General features: G+C 41.2%; 1 protein-coding gene across 1 annotated transcript; it reads left to right on the plus strand.

Annotated features, from left to right (window-relative positions):
* Window positions 1-810: 810 nt before the first annotated feature.
* Window positions 811-23,222, plus strand: PWP1 (PWP1 homolog, endonuclein). The gene is made up of 15 exons (XM_023631748.2): window positions 811-1,062; window positions 3,259-3,317; window positions 3,445-3,629; window positions 4,968-5,053; window positions 5,155-5,251; window positions 7,934-8,044; window positions 8,912-9,042; window positions 9,661-9,722; window positions 16,585-16,681; window positions 17,343-17,404; window positions 18,518-18,629; window positions 20,348-20,438; window positions 20,534-20,655; window positions 21,981-22,086; window positions 22,868-23,222. Exons 1-15 carry the CDS (start codon window positions 991-993, stop codon window positions 22,975-22,977), a joined length of 1,503 nt encoding a protein of 500 aa, XP_023487516.1. The 5' UTR covers window positions 811-990; the 3' UTR covers window positions 22,978-23,222.
* Window positions 23,223-23,641: the final 419 nt, after the last annotated feature.

Genomic DNA, 23,641 nt, shown 5'->3' on the forward strand with positions numbered 1-23,641 from the left:
CCATGCACTGCCAGTTTATCTTTGCCACCAATCTTTCCACAGAGCAGCTACTCTCCTGTTTTTGCCTGCCTGTCTCAGAGGAAGCTCAGAGAGGGCAAATGACCCAGACAGGGTCTCACAGCCAACAGAGAGACCAAAACCAAGATCTTTCTGGGATGTTAAGACTTTCCATCTTAACGTCCTCCAGCCACTGACGTTTTCTAAAAGGTGACTCTGACCTTAGCTGAAAAGCATGTCACAGTAGATTATATCCAGGATCTGGAGTTACACTGCCTGGGTTCATATCCTAGCTACACCACTTACTAGCTGTGTGACCCTGGGAAAGATAATTATTGTTTTCCCATGTGTACAATGGGACTAAAACTTCCCACACAGCATTAAGAAATAACCAAGTTTATAAAAGGCACTTAAAATTGGCACTATATAGTAGTGCCAAATGTTTTAAGGTGAGAAAGTAACATCCAATAACGTAATTAAATGAAACGGCGATGATATCTCCTTGAAATGACAAATTCGTTTTGGAGAAAGCTTTAAAAAAAAAAAAAACCACCATAAATCGCTACCATTCGTCAGCTTTAAGTCTATGGAACTGCAGGCAAAATAAGGGTGGGTGGAAATTTGCCCCTGACAGATCCCTACAATTCTCATTTTATTTCTTTTACTTATTGGCTCCACGAAGCCCGACAGACACCATCACAAGCGAGCCAGTCCTGAAAACCCGATTCATGCCACCCCACGGAGCACAGTCAGTCCCACGTGGATTCCTCTCCTGGCTGCTTCCGCTTACAACTCTTTCCCCGCCCGCTTCCCTTTCGGCGCCTTCGGATGACGTCAGAGCGGGCACCGAAGCCGCAGGAACCGGAACCCGCGCCTGCGCTCTGCCCCGGCGGCGGCCCCTTGGACGGCCCCGAGCGTGCTGGCCGGAGGGCGCGGGCGTCCCAGTCCCGCTGCGTCGAGTCGCTGGCGTGAGGCGTCCTTGAGCTGAGGACCATGAACCGCAGCCGCCAGGTGACGTGCGTGGCCTGGGTCCGCTGTGGCGTGGCCAAGGAGACGCCAGACAAGGTGAGGCCTGGTCGCTCGGAGGAGGGGGAGCGGCTTCTCCTGCAGCATCCTCGGTCCTCCGGCCTGGGAGACCCGGACCTGGAACGCGCGGCCCTGGCCTGCCTGCTGTGACTGGCGGGGGTGAGGCCGGCTGTGGCCTGATGGTCGTGATCGGGCTGCGGCTCTGAGGGTCTGGGTCTCCGGGGGCTGGGGAGTCAGCGGCTGCGCCTCCTCACGGCCCCTTCCCCCAAGCCCAGCCCCAGATACGTACACAGTTGGAAGGGGGCCGATTGTTGCTCGGAGTGGGAAATCCACCCAAAAGCCTTCTTGACGACAGCATAGCTTCACCACCCCCCAGTGCGTCTCCAGGCATAACGGGAAAAGGGAGCACAGAGGTGAAAACTTCACTTTCCGCTCCTCTGCGCGGTGCTGGGAGGAGTAAACTGGATGAAAGCTGTAGTGTAGGAAGACTGATGTGGGGGCTACACTGTCCTGAGGCTGGGAGCTGATTGAGGGATTTCCTGCGGTAATTCAAGGGAGGTGTTGATGGGACAGTTGAGGATGAGGGGTAAATGTGACAGATTATGAGGGGAAAACCTGCAAGAGTTGGAGAGAGTCCTGTAGCAGAGATGAAGATTACTTAAGTTATTCAACAGGTACGTCTGAAGTGCTTTCTGCACGCGAGGCATTGTTCAGGGTGCTGGGATAGGCATGAACGAAACAGAAAAGGCCCCTGCCTGTACGGAGTCCTCACGTGGTTATGTGATTTGTCGGTGGGAATAGATGCCGTGAAAGAAGTGAGGGGGTGGGGAAGTTTGATTTGAATGTAACTGGGCCGGTGATGACAGAGATAAGAAGGTGATATGAACGGTGAGGGGCTCCCTCATGAGGTTAACAGGAATGAGGGATTAGAATAGCCCAGTAAATGTAAATTCCACCGGGGCACACGCTGTTTCATTTGTGAGTTTTCTCTGGTGTTTGGCTCACAGTAGGCACTCAATGCATATTGATAGAATAGGAACAGAAAATTATATTTAAAATGATTGAAGGAGATAACAGCTGTTATTAAAAAGGGACGTACAGCCTTTAAAATTCTTGAGGAAAGTGATTTCCAGACGTTTCTACACATTGGAATCACTTGGGGCACTTCAGAAGATACTGATGCCTGCGCCTGCTCCCAAGTATTGTGGTTAATTGGCCTGGAGTGTAGCCTGAAATTTTTTTAAAGATCCCCCAGGTGATTCTAATATGCAGACAAGCTTGGGAACCATTGCTTGAAGAGTTTATAGGAAGAAGAGATTGGATTTAGACTGAAATCCCAGAAAGGAAACTCAGACCAATAAGAGAAACTAGAAAATAAGTATCTTTTGATTAAACTTAAGAACCTTTAGTTTCTGGAAGTGTCCAACAGTGGAAGGTCAGCGCTCAAGAGGATTTCCGTATTTCTGGAGGCATTTTAGTACAAACTGGGTGATTGATTCACTCCTCATCAGTCAGCAGGCCTCCCTCCTGTGGGCCGAGCCCAATGACAGGTCGGTGTCTGTTTTCCAGGAGCTGACAGTTTAGTAGTGATAGGGGTGTTTTTAAAGGTACCAAAGCTTTGATTAGGTGAGGGAATGCCCGTTTTGAAGTAAAGAGAGTGACTTCAGTTTTGAAGAGGATGCCCAGTAGAGAGTCTTATAGGCAGCTGGAAGAAATGGAACTGCAGAGTAGGGTGAGAGAAGGGAAAGTCTGGAGTAATCAGTTCAGAGGTGGTAGTTTTAGTCTTGAGAATGAATGAGCTTTGCAAGGAAGTGACACCCTGGTGAGGGAATTCTTGGCAGTGATAACAGGGGAAAGAGCAGAGGACCAAGGCAAGGGTGGGTCTGTTTAGGAATACCCACAGGGAAAATGGGGAGAAGTGGCCCAGAAGGAGTCAGAGGAATTGGAAGAAAATGAGATGGGCCCCGACACAAGTCAGTCTTTTCTGAAGAGGCTGGAGAGAGGTAGAGCAAACTGAACATGATTTTTGAACAGATTCAGGTGGGAAGGGATCTTAATTGTAAGGACCTGTAAAAACTCCCTTTACGTTAAATTTAGAGAGTGTGGACTGATAATTTGATTCTAATGATGTCGCTTGAAGTTGTATTTTACATTAGTTTGCAAACTGCTTTTTAATTTAAAGACTTCTAATGATTTCCTTAAATATATTATAATGGCATGTTTCCTCTCTCATAGGTAGAGCTAAGTAAAGAAGAAGTAAAACGTCTCATTGCTGAAGCAAAGGAAAAATTACAGTAAGTTTAGGAATGTTGATGTCTGTAGTAAAGTCCAGAAGAAATGCAAGTCTTAAATAACGACGACAAGGCGGTCTTGTTATTGAATGGTGCCCTTTGGGTGACTTATTTTCCTTTGTTTACATAGAGAAGAAGGTGGCAGTGATGAAGAGGAGGCAGGTGATCCTTCAGAAGATGGCATGCAGAGTGCACGTACCCAGGCACGACCAAGGGAGCCCCTGGAGGATGGCGACCCAGAGGACGACAGGACGCTGGATGAGGATGAGCTGGCTGAGTACGACTTAGATAAATACGATGAGGAGGGCGACCCAGGTTAGAATTCACTCACTTCTGCTGGTTTTTAATCCCAAACTCAGTGCATGAGATCATGCTTCTAGTGTTCCAAAGCTTTACTCTGAGATTTTATTGTCCTTTATGTCGGTCAAATAATCTGGCTCAAGGCTTGAGCAGACAGAACATTTCCTAAACTAGTTTAGAAAATAAACTCTAACCCACTAATCTCAAGATCTAAAAAAAAAAAAAAAAGTATATTTTATTACAAGTAATGAGTATAATAATCTATAACTCATTTTTCTTTATGTGCAATAATGAGAGAGGAATTATTACCTCCGTTTTACAGAAGAGAAAACTGAAAACTCCGTTTTACAGGAGAGAAAACTAAACTGAGGCTTAGAAAGATGGACTCACTTTGCCAGTGTCACATGGCTGGTGAATATGGAGCTGAGTTTGGAGCACTCTCTGGCTCTAAAACCTTCGTCGTTCTTGGTGTACTTCATTAGCTGCCGAGGATAGTGTTTTCCATGGGACTCTGGGTTGTGGGCCCCTCACCTTGCTACTGTCCTGCTAGGACAGAGTGCCCTGGGAATACAGAGAAAGGAAGGGTTAACCCAGCCAGGAGAAATGGCCTTCAGCCGCAGCTTTTTAATATTCTGCACACCCTGCAGATTATTGGTGCTCTCTCATCCAGTAGAAATTCTCTTCTCTGTTGCCTGTCAAATGTTTAAGACCTATTAATCCCGACTCTTTAAAGTAGCTTCCCCTAACAATTAGGAGTATTTTCCTTTTCCTGAGTTTTTTGTTACTCATTATTACTCTCTGTCACCCTTACAGATGTGTCATAAGAGAAGTCTATTTTCAAGTAAGTTTAGTAAAAAAGGCATATAATACCCTGTTTCAGATTCATAAGGCAAGTTATTAGCACATCAACTGTTCTAAAAAATCTTGCAATAGAGAAACGTGTTTAACTTTGTGAAACCCATCACTTTTCAGTTTTATTTGACCGGGCAACCCTTATTTATTGTGTTGATTCCAGTGTTTTAGGGTAATTTTATTTCCAGGTCCTCAAAGTCACCTCTCTGTGGCACTTCTGAATGATTACAAGGAGCAAGCAAGAGAATCTGAGCAGAGTTCTATTTCCTAAAAGGGAGTTTCCTTGGAAGATTGTGAATTCCAAAACTATCAGATATCCATTCCAAGGTCAAATATAAATGGCTTTTAAACTTCTGTTTATTACCCCCCACTATTTCCTTTCCCAACTATGGATGATCCACAATTAGTTATGAAATAGATCTAAGTCTAAAGATGGGATGCCTTAGGAAAAAAAGCTTCTGTCAAAATGACTTACTCATTTCAATTTATGAATTCTTGTAGATACTGAAACTCTTGGTGAATCTCTCTTGGGCCTTACAGTCTATGGGAGTAATGATCAAGATCCTTATGTGACTCTGAAAGATACGGTAAATATTTACATAGCTTTTCTCATTGTGCTCCTTAAGTGTCTGAAAAGCCTTACCAGATGTCTGCTTCTAGTTAATGACGTTTTTTTCTCTCCACTCAGGAGCAGTATGAACGTGATGATTTCTTGATTAAGCCCAGTGACAATCTCATAGTCTGTGGCAGAGCTGAACAGGACCAGTGCAACTTAGAGGTGCATGGTGAGTGAAATACATCCCTTACTAAAAGGTTCTCTCTTTAAGTGATATTAAAATAATATCCATAATAGTTACTGTTAGGAATTTTTAGGCACCAGATCCTGCTGTCTCTCATTTAAGTTGGTTACCAGCCTACAGATTTCCTGATTATTGTGCCTGGGCATCTGTAGTCTTGGTCACTTTGCTGCCTGACTTTATTTATGGAAATAGGTCTCCTGGAACGTTCTAATAGGGGTTTTTAATCTTAAACATTTTTGCCAGTTTTTCACTTTTCCCTCTATTAGAGAAAACCTAGAAGTAAAACTATGAAGAAAATTGGAGGAAAAATGACAGTCCCATTCCCCTGAGGTGACTTGTTACCCTAGGTTTTTACTCCGGTCTCTTCTGGCTGCCTTTTCTTTCTGTGGCGAAGATGATACTCAATAGTTGAGATTTTATCCTGCTTTTTTCACAGTCATCTCAAATATTTCCCCTTTTGCAAAGCATTGTATTTTCATGAAAATTCAGCACAGAGGGCCACATTTCTCTTGTAGAACCAAAACATCTTGGTCAGCTTTCCCAGCTCAGAGAATGTTTGCACCAAAGCCGGAGGTGAATGCTTTCAATCTGAAGTAGGCATTGATCGGAAGTTTTCTTTTTCATTTGAGTTTTTAAATCAGATATGTTTTAATGTTGATATTTATTAATTCAGCAAACATTATTTGAATGACTGTGTTCTTAAAAATAGAGCTTCGAAATGTCTGGAATATCCTGCGTCCAGGTTTTCCCTTGTTTTCCTGCCTCTGCGCACACATCCCGAGGCCCGGCCCTCCTTGCCGAGACATTTCCCTTCCTCAACAGTCTTCTGTTCGCCTGTCTGAAAATTTTGAAGCTTTAAAGCGATTTTAGGCTAAAGCCTTTTATTATGGGAAACACAGTTGCAAAGTTTGAAAATTAAAACCTTTAGGTTGAATGTTTATTGGCATCCTCTGGGTTACTTTGTCGCTCATTCTGTTTATTGGCTTGGATTTCTGTAACTCTTCAGGTCTTCAAGGCTGCGTACAGGAAGCCCATAGACAAGGCTGTTTTAATCCTATGGCCCACAGTGATCTATTTATAAAATCAAAAAGGCTTTTAATAGCATACTTCAATGTGAAGTTATTCTCCTATCTTTGAACTTTTTTTTTTTTTTGGAGGAAGATTAGCCCTGAGCTAACATATGTTGCCAATCCTCCTCTTTTTGCTGAGGAAGACTGGCCCTGAGCTAACATCTGTGCCCGTCTTCCTCTACTTTATATGTGGGATGCCTGCCACAGCATGGCTTGACAAGCGGTGTATAGATTTGCACCCATGATTCGAACCTGCAAACCCCAGGCTGCCAAAGAAGAATATGCGAACTTAACCACTGCGCCACCAGGCCAGCACCTGAATTTTTTACGTATTTCAAATGAAAACCATTTTGGTGAAATTTTTAAAAGACTGATTCAAATTTCAAAAATTGGAACTCTTATTACAGTTTGTCATGATTGATTTTTATATATTCTTATATGAGAACTTGTAGTCATTCCTTTGAATTTAGTGAGTATCAGAGAGGAGTTGAGAAAGTAAAGTAAAGCATTATATTCCTACTTCCTTTTAAGTTGGGTCATTAAAGATATATTTTATTTGGTGTGAATCTCGAAGTTATCCGGCATATCTGTATTCAAGTATAATTTCAAAATTGCATTCTAAAGCTGATCTGAACGTTGATCTGACATGGTTAAAAGAACATTGTTTTAAAGTATTGTCATCATTTTATTTAAAATGGAAGCTGAGTACATTGACCATGGTTGAGGTTCTTGCAGGATCACAAGCAAGCCGTTTTGACGTGCATTCTCACTGTACAGTGATCAGTGAGATGTGAATCACTGTGCTCAAACATTACATGGAGTCTCCTGATCCCAGGATCTATCCAGACGCAGAGGGCTGAAGAATTAAAGAAACCCTTAGCTCATCTTATCATTGCTTCTTTCTAATAAAAAGCATATTGGGGGGAAATTTCTGATTATTTGGGCTCTATTTTATCAGTGTTTCACTGTATAATTTTTTAAAGACTTTTTAGTCATTGATTTTAACAATATTTTAGCTCTTTACTATTATAACTGTGAATGATAAAAAGATAATTCTTTTAGTTGCCATATTCCAAAAGAATGTTCTCAAGAGCTTTATTTGTTGTTGGTCTTCATAAACTTTTTCTAAATATTAAGTCATTTTTGACAAGCATTTATATTTCTAAATATGAGTTATTTCTCTCCAGTGCTGTTTTCTGTTTGTTCTTCCTGACTTAGAACCAAAGAGACCTCTAAAAGATAAAATAATATTGAAGTTCTCCTGATGGAGACCTTACGAGCAGTTGTTTTTTGTAAGGAGTGAACCAGAAGATAGGAGCACTTCAGCCTGGGAACATGCGGTGGAGTCTCCAAGCAGATGTCAGCTCTCTGTCAGTGTTCCTAGTTCCTTTTGGGGCACACCAGCTGATGGGACTGTAGTAGACATGCACAATTTCTACCTAGTGGTATCAACTTTGCGATTTCCTTTTAATGTCATCAAGTTTGTCTCACTTTAAGCGTGTGGCTCCCGTAAGTTTAATAGGGAGAATCTGTTCTTTTGAGTGCGATGTGATTTCTTACTCTGATGGAGTAAAGTCTCTTTTCCTGATCTTTCCAGTTTATAATCAAGAAGAAGATTCTTTCTACGTACACCATGATATACTGTTGTCTGCATACCCTCTGAGTGTGGAATGGCTCAACTTTGATCCTAGCCCAGATGATTCTACTGGTAATTAGAAAACTTCAGATTGCTCAGTGGTTCCTAGTCCTTTGTGTTTTTCCTAGCCTCATACGTTATGTATTCTGTGTGAATATTTTCAGGATTATTGATGTTTTATGAAGTTAGTTATTTTAAGTTATAGTTATATAGTTTTTAGAATGCAATCACTTAGTTGTTTGGGGTCTGTCTCCAGACTTTAGATAGGCTAAAGAGGCAGCCGCTCCACTGTTGGCAGAAGGACAGCCTGAAAGCATTTTGGGGGCTGCAGAACCGTGTGCAGGTCTCATAAAAACCTGGTATAAAATGGCGTGATGTGTCTGTGTTACCAGGTAGAGTTTAGTGGCATGACCTCTTTCAGAAAACGTCAAGTAAAACCAAAATGAAGAGAGAATTAGATTCTCAAGTTAGTCTTTTTAGCCCCAACTGCACACTACTAGTTGCCCCTGTCCTACTTCTTAATGAGGGTAGAAACTAATAATACTCTTAGCTTATATCTCATTTGCAAAGCTTGTACACACTCATGATCTGCTCACATCCTCATCCTCGCAACAGGGTGTGAGGGCAGAAGGTGGTTTTGTTCTCATTACCTAAGTGAGGACTTTCCGGCTAAGAGACTGAGCCCCCATCACTCAAACTGCACTCTGGGGACCAGCAGCACAGCACTGGCATCACCTGGCAGCTGGTTAGAAGTTCAGACTTGGGGCCCCACCCAAGACCTGAAACAGAATCTGCATTTTAACAACACTCAGATGATGTACACATGTAGGAAAGTTTGAGAGAAATTGCTCTAAGCCATTACTCAGTTAATCTACGGTGTGATGTATTTCATTGGAAGTTACTTTTTTAAAATCGTAAATACGTCATTTCCTCCTGTAGGAAATTATATTGCTGTGGGGAACATGACCCCTGTCATTGAGGTGTGGGACCTTGATATAGTGGACTCGCTGGAGCCAGTCTTCACCCTTGGAAGCAAGCTATCAAAGAAGAGGAAAAAGAAAGGAAAGAAGGTAAACAAGTCAACAGATATTTAAACTCAAATGACAAACAGAGATAAGCTTACTAGGGCTGGGGGAACATAGGCTTTTTCAGTTAGACACTTTTGGTGGAACAGGAGGGGTAGTTAATGAAGCTACTGTAGTTCCTAGCTTTGAAAAGCCATTCAAGGAAAAAGTGATTTCTGATTGCATAAAGCTCCGTTGGCACCTTATTCATCCTTACCAAAACAAATTACTCAGGTTATAATTCTCCTGTATACATAGTAGCTATTCACTCTGATATACTAGTTTTGAACTTTAAAAAAATTTCTATTTAGCCTTTAGTACGTTGAATTCTGAATATCTGTGTATTAATTCCTGTAGCTTTTTAAACTTAAATGTGAGGGGGATTGGTATTTATAGAATTACCACACCTGGATTAAGAGCTACTCTAGTTTCTTCCCTGCAGAAAATATTCACCATGAATCTAAAGTGACAGGGGGACAAGTTGTTTCTTTCTCTGGGTCTTCAAGTTTGCTTAGATCAAGACAGTAATCTTAATATTTAAAGAATCTTTCAAATTAACATACGATTTTATTTTGGGAGGGAGATTTTAATACAAAAAGTAATTAAATCAAACAATTATTACAGAGTTCCTCAGCAGAAGGGCATACTGATGCAGTCCTGGACCTTTCTTGGAATAAGCTGATCAGGTAGTAAGCACTAACATTTGAAGGATTGTTAAAGACCATAACCATTGTGATTTTACCTCCTGCCGACCCCTGTCTCTCCGTGTTGTGCACTGTGGGTCTTTGTGTGTGTGTCTTATTTTCCCTTCCTCCAGCATACGCTGCTTGAAGGCAGGAGCTCGGCTGTCTGTCACCTGGCATCCCCTACATCACCTGCCAGCTCTTGGCATGCTAGGTGCTCACATTTGGTGACCGAGTGCCCTTCTCTCCAACATCACTGGAAAAAAACTGTCCTGCAGTGCCAGAGGTGCAGGAGAATTGTGTTTCTTCATGGAAGACATTTTTCTCACTTTTCAGTTTTCACAAAATCTCATCCACATATTTTTTATTTAATTGTGAAATATACATAACTTAAAATTTACCATTTTAACCCGTTTAAGAGTACAGTTGAGTGGACATTGTTGCACACTGTTGTGCAACCGTCGCCACCATCCAACTGCAGAACTTTTTTTATCGTCCAAAACTGAAACGGTGTACCCATTAAACAATAACTCCCCAATCCACACTCCCCATGGGCCCTAGTAACCACCATTCTACTTTCCATCTCTGAATTGACTCCTCCAGGTCCCTCATATAAGTGGAATCATACAGTATTTGTCCTTTTGTGACTGGCTTATTTCACTTAGCACAAGGTTCATCCATGTTGTAACATGTGGCTGAATGATATTCTGTTCTATGTATATACCATATTTTGTTTATGCGTCTGTCAGTGGACACTTAGGTCGCTTCCCCCTCTTGGATGTTGTGAATAATGCTATTATTATCCACATAGCTGTGAATGAATAACATGGATATGCAAGTATCTGTCAGAGCCCGTGCTTTCAGTTCTTTTGTGTATATACCTGAAAGTGGAATTGCTGGATCATATGGTGATTCTATTTTTACCTTTTCCTCCCACATTAAAGTTCTCATTGTATGAGGCTTAAGAATGAAAACATTAAAAAAAAACCAAAAAACTTCTGAACACTACACCAAGAAGAGCACTCCAACAAGAGTAGGAATCAGCAGAGGACATGCGTTTTGTTACTCAGACCATTTTACTGGAAATCAAGGTCCTCACTTGTAACAATGTCAACAGGTTATTCCTCACCATAATCCTAAATTCTATGCACCAGAGTATGGGAAGTATTTTAAGTAGCATTCTGCATCTTTTCAGGAAAGAAAGGAGAACCAGGGTCTAAAATAAGATTGAGAAAGAAGAGTTAAGGAACAAAGAATGTGTGGCATTGAAGTCAGAGATTGACTGTAATTACCTTTTTGAGGAACCGCCATACTGTCTTCTGTAGCAGCTGCACCAGTTTGCATTCCCGCTGGCCGTGCACGAGGGTTCCGATTTCTCCACATTCTAGCCAACACTTGTTACTTTTGGGTTTGTTGTTTTATTCCAATAATAGTCATCCTCATGGGTGTGAAGTGGTATCTCATTGTAGTTTTGATTGGCATTTCCCTAATGAATAGTGATGTTGAGCATCTTTTCCAGAGCTTACTGGCCTTTTGTATATCTTCTTTGGAGAAATGTCTTTCAAGTCCTTTGCCCATTTTTGAATTGGGTTGTTTTTGTTGTAGTTGAGTCGTAGGAGTTCTTTATATATCCTGCTAATTAATCCCTTATCAGATTTATGCTTTGCAAGTATTTTCCCCATTCAGTGGGTTGCCTTTAACTCTGTTGATAGTGTCCTTTGCACAAAAATTTTAATTTTGATGTGGTCTAGTTTATGTTTTCTTTTGTTGCCTGTGCTTTGTGTTATATCCAAGAAATCCTTGCCAAATCTATTGGCATGAAGCTTTTCCCCTAAGAGTTTTATAGTTTAGCTCTTAAGTTTAGGTCTTTGATCATTTTGAGTTAATTTTGTATACAGTGTAAGGTAAAGGTTCAACTTGATTCTTTTTGCATGTGTCATCCACATATTCTTTATACTTATCTTTAAACAGTAGTTACCCAAAAAGGCCATTTTCCTGATAGCATATTTGGTTTGAGGGGCTACTAAGGCAAAGACGGTAAGCATTAGGTAAAGTACAACTTATTTGAGGAGTAAGAACAAACTGGATACCCAAGGCACATTTTCTTAGCGTTTCCATCACACTGGACACTCGGGGATTGTGAGCGTCCTGAGGAGGATCCCAGAGTGCTGGCTTACCAAAGGATTTCCTGTCTTCTTGTTTGTGTTCAAACCTCTTCAGAGTTACAACAGTGTGGGGAAATGGACCTGAGAAAGTGGTTTAGGTTAGTATTTCCCAAACTTAGCTGCAAATCGGAATCTGCTGGGTAACCTTTAAAGTACCTGGGCTCTAATCTCCCAGGATTGAGTAGTAGATCGTGAGCACTTCAGATCATGCCAGCTTTTTTCCTACTCAGTGAATTTCAAAGCTTCCACCATTCAGTCCCATATATAGGTCATAATGTCTCAACTCCTTGGCATTTCATAGATTAAGTGTTCATTTAAATTCCCAATAACTAGTTTATTTATATACAATGCCTGCCAACAGCAAAAAGTTAAAATTTCATAGTACATTTTTCATCCTAGTCATTCCAAAAACATCTGAGATTCCTCCCACATTAAAGTTCTCATTGTATGGAGGCTTAAGAATGAAAACATTAAAAAAAAAAAAAAAAAACCCAAAAACCTTCTGAGCACTACACCAAGAAGAGCACTCCAACAAGAGTAGGAATCAGCAGAGGACATGCGTTTTGTTACTGGGACTAACAGGAATATGTGGTGTGTTTTTCTTTTTGTTTTGTTTTTTTAAGTATCCCAGGTGACGCAGATGCTGCCAGGCTATAGGCAAGTGTTTGGGCTTTGTCTGAATTGGGCCTGGTCCTGACTAATGGGCAGATGAATGAGATCGAATAATAAGTGTCCCAGGCTTTTAGGAACCGCTCTTCCTCACTGTCACAGTAATCACATGTGCTAAATTCTTCTCATATAGCAACTGTTACTCTGACTAACTGAAAGTTCGTTCCAGCCCCTTATCAGTATTCCAGCTGGTTCATGAGTTCCTTTCCCCGGCCACACTTCCCTAGCTCCATTTAGACACTTAGCAGCCCCTGTACTCCTTTCCTGCCCGCTCTGCAGGCACATCTCTTTGACTTCAATGCCACACATTCTTTGTTCCTTAACTCTTCTTTCTCAATCTTATTTTAGACCCTGGTTCTCCTTTCTTTCCTGAAAAGATGCAGAATGCTACTTAAAATACTTCCCATACTCTGGTGCATAGAATTTAGGATTATGGTGAGGAATAACCTGTTGACATTGTTACAAGTGAGGACCTTGATTTCTAGTAAAACGGTCCCAGTAACAAAATGCATGTCCTCTGCTAATTCATCCTCTGGTTGGAGTGCTCTTCTTGGTGTAGTGTTCAGAAGTTGTTTGGGGTTTTTTTAATGTTTTCATTCTTAAGCCTCATACAATGAGAACTTTAATGTGGGAGGAATCTCAGATGTTTTTGGAATGACTAGGATGAAAAATGTACTGTAAGTTCGCGTGCTCCGCTGCAGGCGGCCCAGTGTTTCGTTGGTTCGAATCCTGGGTGCGGACATGGCACTGCTCATCAAACCATGCTGAGGCAGCGTCCCACATGCCACAACTAGAAGGACCCACAACGAAGAATATACAACTCTGTACTGGGGGGCTTTGGGGAGAAAAAGGAAAAAAATAAAATCTTTAAAAAAAAAAAAGAAAACCAGCTACCGAACCATTATAGTGGGCAATGGGCCATTTTGGTGGTACAGAACTACCAGACTCCATGGAGGAACTACCAGACTCCATGGAGATGTGTACGAGCTGCTCTCTTAGGTCAACGACAACGAAAGGCACCAACGCTATGAGAAAAGAACAGATATAAAAGAGGAAATAAACTCAGTGGAGTTGCCAAATTTATTAAAAAAAAAAATACTATGAAATTTTAACTTTTTGCTGTTGGCAGGCATTGTATATAAATAAACTAGTTATTGGGAATTTAAATGAACACTTAATCTGTGAAATGCCCAGGAGTTGAAACATTATAACCTGTATATGGAACTAAATGGTAGAAGCTTTGAAATTCACTGAGTGGAAGAAAGCCAGCATGATCTGAACAGACGTGATCCTCCTAAGAGCCCTTGCATGTCTCATTGAAACGTGAGTTATGAAACTGAAAGTAGTTCATATAATGGACATAACTTCTTGAGGAAATAGTATCCAAAAATGAACCTGTCAACATTTTATCTTAACAGTATGTTGGTTTTCTGAACAAAGACTTGATTCTATGTCAAGCTGTTTTAAAGCTGGATGTTGAAGAATGAGTTCCAGTGTCAGGAGTACGTGTCTGTATCTTTACAGGGAGAAAAGGCAGGCAGCTGACGTTTGCCAGGGGCCTGCTATGCTCCGCTCACTCAGCCAGGTACCTGCACAACAGCCCTTGGAGGTTGGTTGTATCCTTCTCATCAGCAGGCAAAGAAGTGTGACTGACAAATTTTAAGTCTTACAGCTAGTAAGTGGCAGCACCAAGCACCCATTTCAGGTTTCCTGGCTTGAAAGCCTGTGTTCTGTGGTAGAACTACAGTTTTGGCACTTAATCCCTAAGAGGTAGGCATATTGGTTTTTTCCTGTTAATAGCATTTAATGCTTTTAAAAAAAAAAAAGTTGAGATATAAATTCACATATAAAATTCATTTTTTTAAAAGATTTTATTTTTCCTTTTTCTCCCAAAGCCCCCTGGTACATAGTTGTGTATTTTTAGTTGTGAGCCCTTCTAGTTGTGGCATGTGGGACACCGCCTCAGCATGGTCTGATGAGCAGTGCCATGTCTGCAGCCAGGATTCGAACCAGCGAAACCCTGGGCCGCCACAGCAGAGCGCGCAAACCTAACCACTTGGCCACAGGGCTGGCCCCTAAAATTCACTCTTTTAAAGTGTACAATTCACTGGTTTTCAGTATATTCACAAAGTTGTGCAACCATCACCATTCTCTAATTCTGTAACATTTTCACCAATCCAGAAAGCACTCCACGCCCATGAGCAGTCACTCCTCGTCCTCCTGTCCCTCCAGCCCCTGGCAGCCACTGATCTACTTTCAGTCTCTGAATTTGCCTATATGGGAGATTTGCTAGAAATTAAATCATACAATATGTGGCCGTCTGTGTCTGACGTCTGTCGCTTAGCGTAATGTTTTCTTTTCTTTTTGAATTTTTTTTTTTGGTGGAAGATCAGCCCTGAGCTGACATCTGCTGCCAATCTTCCTCTTTTTTTGAGGAAGACTGGTCCTGAGCTAACATCTGTGCCCATCTTCCTCTACTTTATATGTGGGATGCCTACCACAGCATGGCTTGTCAAGCAGTGCCATGTCCGCACCAGGATCCGAACCGGTGAACCCCAGGCCGCTGAAGCGGAACATGTGCAGTTAACCGCTGCACCACTGGGCTGGCCCCTAGCATAATGTTTTCAAGGTCCATCCATGTTGTAGCATGTATCAGTGCATCATTCTTTTTTATTGCAGAATAATATCCCCCTGTATGGATATACCACATTTGTGTATCTATTCACTAGTTAACAGACATTTGGGGTTTTTTTGCCTTTTGTCTATTACGAATAATGCTGTTGTGAACATTCGTGAACAAGTGTATGCATGGGCATACGTTTTCATTTTCTTAGGTATTAAGAGTGTAATTGCTAGATCACACAGTAGTCTGTACCATTTACATTCCCATCAGGAATGTAGGAGGGTCCCAGTTTCTCTACATCTTACACTTGTGATTGTCTTTTTTATTGTAGCCATCCTATGACTATGAAGTGGTAGCCCATTTTTTGATTTTCATTTCCCTAATGACTGATGAGGTTGAGTTCTTTTCACATGCTCATTGCCCATTTGTATATCTTCTTTGGAGAAAAATCTGTTCAGATCCTCTGCCCATCTTCTAATTGAGTTATCTGTCTTTTATATATTCTAGATACAAATCCTCTATCAGATACATGATTTACAAATACTTCCTCCCATTCTGTGGGTTGTCTTTTCACTTTCTTGATGGTCAGTTGCAACACGAAAGTTTTTCATGTTGATGATTGTCCAATTTATCTGTTTCTTTTTTTGTTTATGCTTTGGTGTCATATGTAAGAAACCATTGTCTAACCCAGTGTCATGAAGATTTATACTTGTTTTCCTCTGAGAGTTTTAGACTTTTAGCTCTTATGTTTAGGAGGTCTGCTATCTATTTTGAATTACTTTTTTTGTATAGTGCAAGGTAGGGATCTAATTTCGTTCTTTTGCATGAGGATAGCCAGTTATCCCTGAACCATTTGTTGAAAATACTGTTCTTTTCTCCATTGAACAATGGATAATCTTAGTGCCCTTGTTAAAAACCAGTGACCATAAATTTGAGGGCTTATTTCTGGAGTCTTCATTTTATTCTCTTAATCCTTATGCCAGTACCACATTGTTATGGTTACTGTAACTTTTCAGTCAGTTTTGGAATCAGGAGCTGTGAACTTTCCAACTTTGCTCTTCTTTTTCAAGATTAATTTGGCTGTTCTGGGTTCCTTGCCTTTCCATATAAATTTTAAAACCAGCTTGTCAGTTTTCTGCAAGAGTCAGCTGGGACTGGTTGGATCTGTAGACTGCTCTGTGGATGGCAGTGTGTCTGTTTTAACATTTGTCTTCCAATGCCTGGACGTGGGCTATCTTTCCATTCATTTAGATACTCTTTCTGTTAACAGTCTTTTATAGTTTTCAATATGTCTCTTTTGTCAAATTTATTTCTAAGTGTTCTTTTTGATCCTGTTGTAATTGGAACTCTCACAAGTAATGCTTTTGGTTTTTACAAGATTACCTGACTTGTTTCCTCCCGTTCTCAGAAATGTGCTGGCAAGCGCATCAGCTGACAACACTGTAATTCTGTGGGACATGTCCTTGGGGAAACCAGCAGCGAGCCTTGCTGTACACACAGACAAGGTATGGTGATTTAGTGGATAAAAAGGATTCTAAAAATATGGCACAAATATTGGCTGCAAATAATCACAAACATTTCTATACGGCTCTTTGTGAATTACAAAGTGCTTTGACATGCTCTCACTGGATCTGCACAGAGCTTTATGTGATAGTTGTAATTACCCATCATAGAGATACAAAAATGGGTGCAGAAAACTGAACTGATTAGGACCCTTAGTGCTTTGTAACATGTTGACAGAGGCTCCGAAAAAGGGAAAGGGGGTGTCAGTCACCAAATAGGGTGAAAGAACGTAACAGATCCATTCTCGTCGAACTCAGGGATCTAACATGCCGACGCACGCTGTGGGACTTCTGCGGCATGTGAAGCTTCCTGGAGAAGTTTGACCACTCCTCTTTTTTCCTGTGAATATATTTTAACACATGAGGGACATGTGTATTATGCCAAACACATTTTGGGGAATGATGCATCATATTTTTAAGTGTTATCCTTTATTCAGAAATAGGTTTTGTCCTTCTGATTATGCACTACACTTTGTTTCTTTAAATACTAAGTTTCAAAGGGAAAAATTTATAGGAACACTGCCAAATTGATTCTCACCAAATATTAGGCAGTTTTACCAAAACCAAACAAACAGATCTGTTCATTTATGTTTCCTCCTTTTAGGTCCAGACTCTGCAGTTTCATCCGTTTGAAGCACAGACTCTGATTTCTGGATCATATGATAAGTAAGAAAGCATTTCAGGAATTATTGCTGCTGTTTTTATCCTCTTGAACTAATTCAAAAAGTATCACTTTATGCTCAGACAGACTGTGTTACTGAGGCGCCTATGTGTTGAAATTTTTATTTTTGTCCTTTTCAACTCTGGTCCTTTCAGTCTGCAAGATAATGTGGGTCTGTCATAATATAGTTCCTAACTAGCAACTACTTTGATTTTTAGAGGGTGTATGAATTCACCTTGCTGTGAAACAGGCCATCCCAAATCAGTGACTTAAAACAAGAAACATTTATTTCTTGTGCCTCTGCAAGAGTGAGCTAATCTAGGCTGGATTCAACTGGTAGCTCTGCTGATCTTGGCTTGTTTGGGCTGGGCCAAGGCGACTTGGCTCTCCTCATGTCTCACATCCTCCTAGGAGCAGTGGGCTAGCCCACACATGTTGTCACGGCGAGGTCAGAAGCTCACGCAGTTACGAAGCCCTCACGCGATGTAAGCTCAGAACTAGTGCATTTCTGTCTTCTTCTCTTGGCCCAAACAGATCACACGGGCTGGGAGATGAACTCTTTCTTTATGGGAAGAACTCCCACCTCACTGACAGCATGGATGTAGGCAGAGGTGAAGAATTGGGCCCACTACCGTCCACCACAGGGGGGTTCCAGTCATGGGTGTGCAAAGAGTGATATGTTTACATTTTTTAGATGGAATTCATGCTAAATTACAAAAGTGTATCCACTGGTTCCCCCAACACAGTAACCTGCTGGTAGAGAGTAAGTGTGGCTAAGACTTGGGTTTTCTGGCTCTGAGCACTGCCGGGAAAGGAGAAATTAGAAATTGTCCTGGTCTTTTGGAAATAGGATGCATCTTATCAGTGGAGGATTCTGCCTGGAGAAGGTCAAGGCCACTGTGACATCCAGAGCCACCAGTGCCTTCAAGTGACAGGATCAGAGTCCCTAATTTGTGGAAATCAACTCATCTTTTCCTCTTTATTTTAGACCCTTAAAATAGGCTTTAAATAATTGGATCTTGACTTCACAGCATTTTCCTCTTACCATTTCGTTATAAATTTAAAGCCTGTAGGAGAATTGAACTCTTAAAACTTGAGCTTTGTCTGAATGTGTCCAGGTCAGTGGCTTTGTTTGACTGCCGCAGCCCTGAGGACAGCCATCGAATGTGGCGGTTCAGTGGGCAGATCGAGAGAGTGACCTGGAATCACTTTTCACCGTGTCATTTTCTGGTAAGACTATGCATAGTATTATTTTGCTAATCCAGGTTACTAAGGACTTACCTTCTTTAATTCCATTATAGCGAGAGTTTCTAAAAAGAGTCTCTTTTTCTGTACTAACAGTGTGATGTCCATATTTGAATTTTAGGGTAAAAAAACGTATTTTTAACGAGAACAATGGATCAGCCACAAAAAATACATGTAAAATGATTTTATACAGGATGAAAAACATGTACATGATTTTGCTAATTTCCAACCATTCCAAAGTGTGCCACATTTTATTTTAGTTATTGATTTTGATCATTTTGTTAGTATGTTATTTGAAATATTAAGTATGGTTAATATTCTTTTGATGTTTTTTTAATGGTTAAATCAGTCCAAGAAGATATCCTTTTATTTAAATCCTAATACTTAAATGCAGCTCCAGTAATGAGAATGGTAGCCTACTTAGTTAATATAGCACTATCTCCCAGTAGGAAAAAGTAAAAGATTTTTCTGTAAATACCCTTAATGTCTGTAGGGTGACAGTTTTCCATGCAGCACCCAAAGATTCCACTGATGTTTCAGTCCATGGAGAAATACAATCTCAGCTTTCATCCAGAAGGGAAGATTAATTAAAGAAATTGTGATTTCCTAATTGTCCTAATGTAAATATGTAGTGTTTTTTAATTAAGGGAAAGAGTTTAATTAAAGGAAAGAGTTCTTTAAAAAACAGCTTTCTTCAAATACGTGGACAGTTTTAATCAGGTTCCCGCCCTGATTCTAAGAACTCCTGCCCTAGCTCTGCACAGACGTGTGTGCAGTTCCAGCCGAGCTGCCTGACGCCAGCTTCCACTTTACAGTTATCAGGAGTGAAGGCTCAGTTGTCTTTGGATGTTGTGTTGCACTTTGGCTCTTGGTGGTCAAGCACACATATTCCCTGAGGTTATTTGCTAACCAACGGTCCTCGGTACTAAAATCACAAATATGTAGGGAAATAGGGAGTAACCACAATAAAACGGTGTCCCTCCTGCCCTCCAGTCTCACATGCAGAGACCCGTCCTCTCCTATTTTTGTCCACGTCCACAGCCCAGCCTTCACCACTGCATCAGTTGTCATTGTTCCCTCCCTTTTTCCTGTACTGGCTGTTGCTCTCGGCCTGTTTATAGGCTCAAGTCTCTCTCTCTCTTGACTAGGTCTGTCTTCTAATATCTTTATTTCCTCTCCCTTTCTTGAACATCTAACAACCACCGTAATCTGCCTTTCAGTCCTCATCTGATTGAATCTCTGCCCAAACACTGACGTCGTTCATTACGCCTTTCTTCAGAAGCCCTGTTTCCTGGCTTCTGTGACATTCTTCATCATCCCTTCTGCATCTCTGATTCTTTCTTCTGTGAGCCCTTCCTCACCCTGTGCCTTAAGTGGCCGTGCTCTCCAGACCTCGGCCCTCAACACACTGCTGTGTTGATTCTGCACTCTAGGGCACGTCCCCTCTGTTCCCCCGGAGTCACTACCATCTCTGCTCCCACATCTCTAACCCCGGTGCATACCACTGCCACAGCTTCACACTCACAGCCAGCGCCTAGCAGACGTGTCAGACACGGCTCATCCGCAAGTACATTCTTTATGTGCATGTTGAATAGCTCCTCGGGTAAGTCAGGTATAGAGCTGCTTTTCACTGTGACGTAGACTCTACCCATTGCTAAACACTGTCGTCTAGTGTCACCTTGCCTGTCTTTTACTCTTTCCAGGCCAGTACGGATGACGGCTTTGTATACAATTTGGATGCACGTTCAGATAAGCCAATTTTTACACTTAATGCACACAATGATGAAATCTCTGGTGAGCAAGAATAGTGTTGTGTTTCTATTAACTTCTGATGAAGTAAATCTGTATTTCAAAGTGAGAGTCTCTGAACCAGTCTTACCTGCCTTTAGGTCTTGATCTAAGCAGTCAGATCAAGGGCTGTCTGGTGACGGCATCAGCAGACAAGTATGTGAAGATCTGGGACATACTAGGAGACAGGCCGAGTCTGGTTCACTCCAGGGACATGAAAATGGTAAGAATCTCCCTGAGCACCTTTGTTCTCTGTTTTCTGTTTCTGACCTGTATTGTTTGTATTTGTCTAGACATGATTGCATTAAAAGATATGGATTTGTTGGGAAGTTAATTGTGAGCTTACTCAAATTTGGGGGGGTGTTTTTTGGGGGAAATCAATGACTATCTGGTTCCTTTTCCAACTCACATAATTAACAGTTGCTTGGTAAGAACAAAGATGGGGGGAGGGTTTTCTAGGACACAAGTGGAATGGCCACATTTCTTTACCCTAAAATCAGGGCCAACCCAGGAAATCTTGAACCTTTAGGACTCTAGCTGTTGGGGTCAGTTTATCTATCACTGCCTCTTTGCATGACTAGCTCTAACTGTACTGAAGCTGATTATAGTAGCAAATAATTGAGAAATAACTAAAATTCATTCATTCAGCAGATATTTATTGAGCACCTAGTGTATGCTAGGCACTGAGTTATGTACATTACAGACAGAAGACTGCACAGCTGTTTACAGTGGTGTGTGCGTGAATATTTGGAAAGGCAGGTTGCACAGGCAGTTTTTATAGTACCATCTCATGCTTGTATCGAAATGCTTAAGTGCTCATATTTAACTCTAGAAGACCATAATCCAAAACATCAACACTGCTTATCTTGCTGAGTGATTTTTCTATTTGTTTATATTTTCTATAGTGCATATGTGTTATCTAGTAATAAAAATGTAAATGTTAAAAAAGAAAAGTTTAAGGGGCCGGCCCAGTGGTGCAGCGGTTAAGTTCGTGTGCTCTGCTACAGTGGCCTGGGGTTCGCCAGTTTGGATCCGGGGTGTGGACCTACACACCGCACATCAAGCCATGCTGTGGCAGGCGTCCCACATATAAAGTGGAGGAAGATGGGCACGGATGTTAGCTCAGGGCCAGTCTTCCTCAGCAAAAGGAGGAGGATTGGCAGCAAATGTTAGCTCTTGGCTAATCTTCCTCAAAAAAAAAAAAGTTTAAAAAATGACTTAATAGTGATCTCTGTTATCATCATTGCTTTAAAAGGAGAATTAAAGTTTCTAGGAATACTTAGCAGATTAGATTTATTAGGAAAGCCTTAATAGAATGATAATGGAGATGAGAGGCCTGAGTGGTCAGAGTGTGCAGACTCCTTACAGGACGTCCATTGTGCTGATATTCCTTCCAACTTGACTGAACTGCCTTTGCTGGAGGCTTCACAGAGATACTGGGGAGTTGGTTTTGCGTAACCATTCAAATCATAGGTTCTTGTAGACAGAAGTGAGATCACGATTAGGGTGCTCTAGAAAGACTGAAATCACTGACTTTCTTCTCCCCAGGGTGTTCTCTTCTGTTCTTCCTGTTGCCCTGATTTGCCATTTATTTATGCCTTTGGGGGTCAGAAGGAAGGGCTTCGGGTCTGGGATATAAGCACAGTCTCTTCAGGTAAGGATCTTAATTTCCTGCTCTCTGAATGACTTCTGTAAGGACTAACACAGAACGTGTGGCTTGAATACATCAGGTAGATAGCACAGTGGATCCAGTGTTCACCCTGTGCTGTAGTGTGCTTAGGAAGTAGACAAGATCAAGTGTAATTTGGAAATGTTCATGTTCACAAATTTGGTCTTCACACTTTAAATGTAGATCATTTATCTTATGGGAAAGCTGAAAGGAAAGACAGCATGAATGGCCCTCCCCTTCTTAGTTCCCAGTGTCAATAAATCTGCCTTTTCTCAACAGAATCCAGCTGTACTGAGGCCAGTCCCCTCCCTCGAGGGAGTCTGGCTGCTTATTTATTATTTTGAGGTAGTCTGGTTGGTCCCATGAACATGGAGGATATAGTCCCACTATCTGATTCCTGAATCTTACCTCCCATCTAGAAAAAGGGTCCTCTGCTGGTCATGATACAGAGAAAGATGAAAGAAAGAAAATAGGAAACAGAAGTAGAATAAGGGAAGGATGGAGTCACTGTTATAAGGGATGGGACACATCCAGGACAAGGTAAAGAAAGTACCCAAAAAAAGTGAGTCAGTTTAAAACATAACCTCATTCAGAACATTAACTTGGACTTCTGAGTTGGTTACTTACTTTCCTATTTATGAAGCTTTAAATATATGTTCATAAACAAAATTCCACCCCAGGGTAGAGAACCTCATTGGTCATTTCTACATTTTAGTCTCTTAATTCTCTGATCTGGTAGTTTCTTAACTATTTATTTGTGTTTTAGTAAATGAAGCATTTGGAAGACGAGAGAGGCTTGTTCTCGGCAGTACAAGAAATTCATCTATTTGTGGCCCTTTTGGGAGCAGGAGCTCAGACATACCAATGGAGTCTTAAAGAAGATCATACATTTCCTGTTTTGTTACTGTAACTGTTTTAAAAAGCTGCCTAGAAATGTTCCATGTGTAGCTACAGCCATGCAGTGACTCAAACAAAATTCTTTTCCTACTGCCTGACATTCCTCTCTGCAGCTATGGTGGCAGCACAAACAGGGCTGGTCTTTATGCTCACCTTTTGAGTGTGTGGTATAGAGAGCTCCTGTTGCATTTCTTGGAAAGGATAATAAAAAAGGTTTCTAAAAATTCCTTAAATATGCCATCTGTGTCACAGGCAACCTAAGTTTATAAAATAAGTAGTAATTTATAGAATTGAAGGAACTTATCGAATTTTAAAAGAAGAAAATCCTGTAATCTTGAAAGATGGGTAAACCTAGGCCTGGAAAGATTGTGATTTGGCCAAGATTTGTGGCACAGTAGGCCACAAACAGAGGCAGGTGCCCCAGAACTGCACTGTCCTAATGTTCATGGTTTAGAAGTCTTTTAAGTGTTAAAAGTCGCATGCCTTTTTTTCCCCTAGCATGGTATTCACTGTTATCAAAGAAAAGAGGTATTACATAATGATAAAGAGGTCAATCCAACAAGAGAATATAACATTTGTAAATTTTATGCGCCAAAAGTAGGAGCACTAAATATATAAAGCAAATGTTAACAGACCTAAAGAG

The sequence above is a fragment of the Equus caballus genome, chromosome 28 (assembly GCF_041296265.1).
Source record: "Equus caballus isolate H_3958 breed thoroughbred chromosome 28, TB-T2T, whole genome shotgun sequence".
Classification (NCBI taxonomy): Eukaryota; Metazoa; Chordata; class Mammalia; order Perissodactyla; family Equidae; genus Equus; species Equus caballus.

Bases quoted from the DNA above. Each gene is read 5' to 3' on its own strand.
- PWP1 (XM_023631748.2), top strand. From the start codon at position 991: ATGAACCGCAGCCGCCAGGTGACGTGCGTGGCCTGGGTCCGCTGTGGC. The intron at 1,063-3,258 runs GTGAGGCCTGGT...CCTCTCTCATAG, and splicing joins CCAAGGAGACGCCAGACAAG to GTAGAGCTAAGTAAAGAAGA. The intron at 9,723-16,584 runs GTAGTAAGCACT...TCCCGTTCTCAG, and splicing joins TCTTGGAATAAGCTGATCAG to AAATGTGCTGGCAAGCGCAT.